General features: G+C 30.0%; 1 protein-coding gene across 1 annotated transcript; it reads left to right on the top strand.

The window, feature by feature from the left end:
* Nucleotides 1-295: 295 nt before the first annotated feature.
* LOC308419599 (protein SIX6OS1-like) lies at nucleotides 296-2,119 on the top strand (the record flags this gene model as incomplete). The annotated part of the gene is given in 2 exon segments (XM_080915345.1): nucleotides 296-1,546; nucleotides 1,550-2,119. Coding segments are annotated over 2 exon segments (1,818 nt in total). The 5' UTR covers nucleotides 296-298.
* Nucleotides 2,120-4,243: the final 2,124 nt, after the last annotated feature.

Raw genomic sequence — 4,243 nt, 5'->3', positions numbered from 1 at the left:
TATTTAGTCTAGAGGTTTCACATGTGCCCTTAAGTTGGAAGTATGAATTCTCTCCTATTTCTTTATAAAGGCAATTATTACTATGAATTTTTCTATTACCACTACTTTGTATCCAATAAATTCAAACATGTGTTCCTACATTAATTGAAGTCTAGAAAGTCTTTAACTTTTTTCCAAACTGTCAATTTAGTTATTTTGTAAAGAAATTTGCAGGAAAAGATAGCAGGGTCTTGGCTGGGGACCCTGAGAAGAGCGAGCCGAATGTCCGGGGATCCGCAGGGCCCTGTTAGTGTCCAAGATGAATGACAGCCTGTTTGTCAGTTTGGATAGGCTTTTGTTAGAATTTGTTTTCCAGTATGAGCAAGACAGAAGCATTAAAGAAGACATGATTCAAAGAATTAATAAATGCCTTGAAAGTATTAAAGAAAACAAAGCAAATGTTTCTCAAATATGTGAAGCTATAAACAAAATAGACGAGGACATTGCTTTTTACTATAAACATAGTGAAGAAATCAAAGACAGCTGTAGTAACTGGAAGCAAACATGTGATGTTTTTCATAAGCATGAAGATTATATAAAAGACCAACTTACTTCTTACCAAGAAACCAATGAGAAAGACAAAAAAATGTATCATGATTATATATGTCAGTATGAAGATGTTTTGAAACAATACCAACTAAAATACTCAGAAACACGTTTTTCATGTAAATATTATGAGAAGAAAAAAGAACATGAAGAAATTAAAAATAGAGTGTTGGCATGTACTGAACAACTAAAATTGAATGAAACTATTCTTATGAAATTTCTAGTGCCTGCTCCTTTCCCGTCTCTTACTAAATGGACATTATACATAGTTAATTTGAGATACAAAACACAAGATATTCTTAAATGTGCCAACAATTTTACAAAAAGATCATTTGAATTGGAGAAAGAAGCAGATGATATGGAAATAGAAATAAATTCTTTAAATAAGCAGATGACAAGATTTTTCGAAAGTAAAAAAGTTTCAGAAGCTCTAGACAAAAAGGACAAAAATACAGAAAAGAGAAAAGAATTTGAAGAGAGGTATAGAATGTTTGAAAAAGATGAGCAATTATCAAACAGAAGCTCTCAAAATAGCCAGTTCTTACTGCCATGTGAGTCTCAGAAATTTGTAAGACTAATAAATATGAATTCTTCAGAACCAAGAGTTACAGATAAAAAAGAAACATGTTCAGCTAACCAGCCAAAGTTTATTAGAAGTGATTTGAGACAAAAAGAAAATGATCCACAGAGACAGAGTCTTCCACTGAACCTAAAGCTTGATATTTCTGGAACCTGCCCATCACCCCTGCCTCTCATGGACAACTTTTATATATTTAATAACTCTGGTCTGGATAGTAATTCAAAATCTTCACATGTTCCAGCTGTTAAAAGTTCACAAGGTTTTACGCAGTTCAGATTGAATCAACCAAATTACAATCAATGGATTGAAAAAGAAACTACAGATGCTGAATGTGGAGATAAAGAGACAGTAAGACAAATAAGAGAATCAAAATGTAGTACATAGGCCCTATACATAGAACACTTTGGAAAGTCAATAGAAAATAATAATGTTGAAGAGGAAAGAGCTGAGGATTTTCCACAAACTCCTGAAACTCCTTCATTTCTGAGAACTCCTGAAGCTCTGAAGACACCTGAGTCTGTGGAGAAAATGCAGCTCCCTAAAAGCCCCTTCTTTGAAATAACTAAAAATGCAGCATCTGAAGGACAGAAACAAAAGGATTCTCCTGGATTTTCATTTCTTATGAATTTTACCTCTAGATCACCTGGACTAAATTTATTTGATTCTTCTGTATCTGATTCAGAAATCTCATCAGATAAGTTTAATGAACATTACTCTGAAATAAATCTAAATCCTCCTCCATCACAACAAGGAATTGGAAACTTATTTGGGAAATCAGAAGGAGAAGATGCCTTCACATTTTCTTTTTCATCAGACTCTTCTCACACATTTGGAGCTGGAAAAGATGACTTTAGTTTTCCATTTTCTTTTGAACAGGATCAAAACACAGTGTCTTCCTCTTCCTCAAAAGAATTTTCATCCTCACAAAATAAAACACAATTTATGTTTTTTTGAATTATTATTTTTGAACTATTTAATGCTATTTAATTATTTGAACTATTTGATAACTGTAAAACATTGAATTATTATCACTGAATGCAAGATACACTTTTGTCAATTAAAATAGTAATTGTTACTACAGCCGAATTATTTGAAATTATTTAAATATTGAATATTTCTACTTGTGACACTAGCTAATCATTACTTATTTTGATTTTTGACTTTGTAGGCCCTGTCAGACAATCCTTTTTGTTTTAGAGATGTCAATACTTCTTCAATAAATTTTTAAAATAATATTAGGTCCATTTCCCCTGGAACTTGAGTTTTAGTCCAGTAGCACTCACCTTTGAACTATCAGAAGACCTTTTGATGATAGCTGTGCAGAGTTCACACTTTAGCCGTTAAACATTTTGAAATCGCTGGGTTTTAGTTATGCTTTTCTTTTGGCAGGATGCAGAATGGTATTCTGATTATAATTTTAAAACTTCATGTAAATGACAGTAAAAATTTATGTTATTTTTTAAAATACAACAGTAAAATTCCAATTTTGTCCATTGTGTTAGGATGTCTTTAAGAAAGTGAAAAGTGAAAGAAAGACAAATATTTGAAGACTATATTGTTATATCACTGATTGCCTGGTTAAACCGTTTTTGGAAGAATCAATTTTTTTTGTTTTCCATTTTCAACAAGAAACATTTAATTTTAACATTTTTTATATTTTGTTTCACATTTGTATTTCATGTTTCTTATTTATATTCTATATTTGTCAATTATATAGCTTAAATTAAGATATTTAAAATTTGATGGAACTACATATATATTGCTTAATTTATGTGCTTTTCAAATTAAGTTATCAAGTAATTAAAGGAGTATAACTGCAAAAAAAAAAAAAAGATAGCAGGGTCTTAACATGAGATGCAAAATGAATTGTTTATGTATTAATGAACATCAAGGCATCTTCAGATAATAATCTATTACAAAATAAAATGGTATTAATGTCACAGTAAGTTATATATATATATGTATATATATATATATATATATGTTTTAATATTAAAGTGATTGAAACATCAGATATACAGATATTTAAACCCTGCTTCTTCTTGAATACCTGGTGTAATGAAAGCAATATAATAGTTAAATGAAAATGTAGAGAAAACACTTCAAGAATATTGGCATAAACACAGGTGTTCTGAATAGGAATCTAAGCACTATGAAATAATAGCAAGAACTGAAAGCTGGTGTTGCATAAAATTAAAATGCTTTCTCACAACAGAAACAACCTTATGAGTGAATGCATAATGCCATAATGCCTGAGAGAAATAATTGAGCACAGATACATCTGATAGTCAATTAACATTTAGAAGATACAGTTTTATAATTCTAAATGGCAAAATAATCAATTCTGTCAACAACTAATATCATGAACTTTGCAAGAAATTTTCAAAAGAAAACCTAAATAATAAACATAAACGTAGCTAATTGAATATGTAACTACTTAGTAATACAAATCAAACTTGCTTGGAGATTATGGCTTATCCCACAATGAGTGCTTTTTATCAAGTGAATAAATGCTATTGAGTATTCATGGAAACAGGTAAGGTAAACACAAAATTTTGCTTATCCATTCACTATAGAAATCATTTTGACAGTTCCTCAAAAAATTAAGAGAACTACTATATGATCTCAATAGGTCACTTTTAGGAAAACACGTAGGGGAATTCAAGATTTCTTGTCAAATAGATTCCTGAACAGCCATACTTATTTATCAACTATACAAGCTGAAGAAACTCAAGCTTTCTTTTCATTCCTCCTTGGAGAAGCTGACAAATGAATGAGGAGTGAACAAAAGAAAGAACATAAACTCAACAATGTTATGGTTTTTGTAAAGAAGCTTATTTTTCATACAGTGAGCCATTGCTTATACTATCTAAGAAACTTTCCATTCATGAGTAGTTCAAGCTTATGCTGTTTTATGACCTGCTGAAAATTACTTATCTCATTTTGATAAGTCAAGTCTGAATTTATTTATTAAATTAAATGTTATATTCAGAAAATTTTATTTTATGTAATCAATAATTTTTGACTTGTCTTCCATATATAATAAATGCTATATTAAGATGTTCTAGTAACAAAAAT

This window comes from Micromys minutus, assembly GCF_963924665.1.
Source record: "Micromys minutus genome assembly, chromosome: 4".
Lineage (NCBI taxonomy): Eukaryota > Metazoa > Chordata > Mammalia > Rodentia > Muridae > Micromys > Micromys minutus.
Note: the sequence above shows the minus strand (reverse complement) of the source record. Positions and strands in the feature narration are given on the sequence as shown.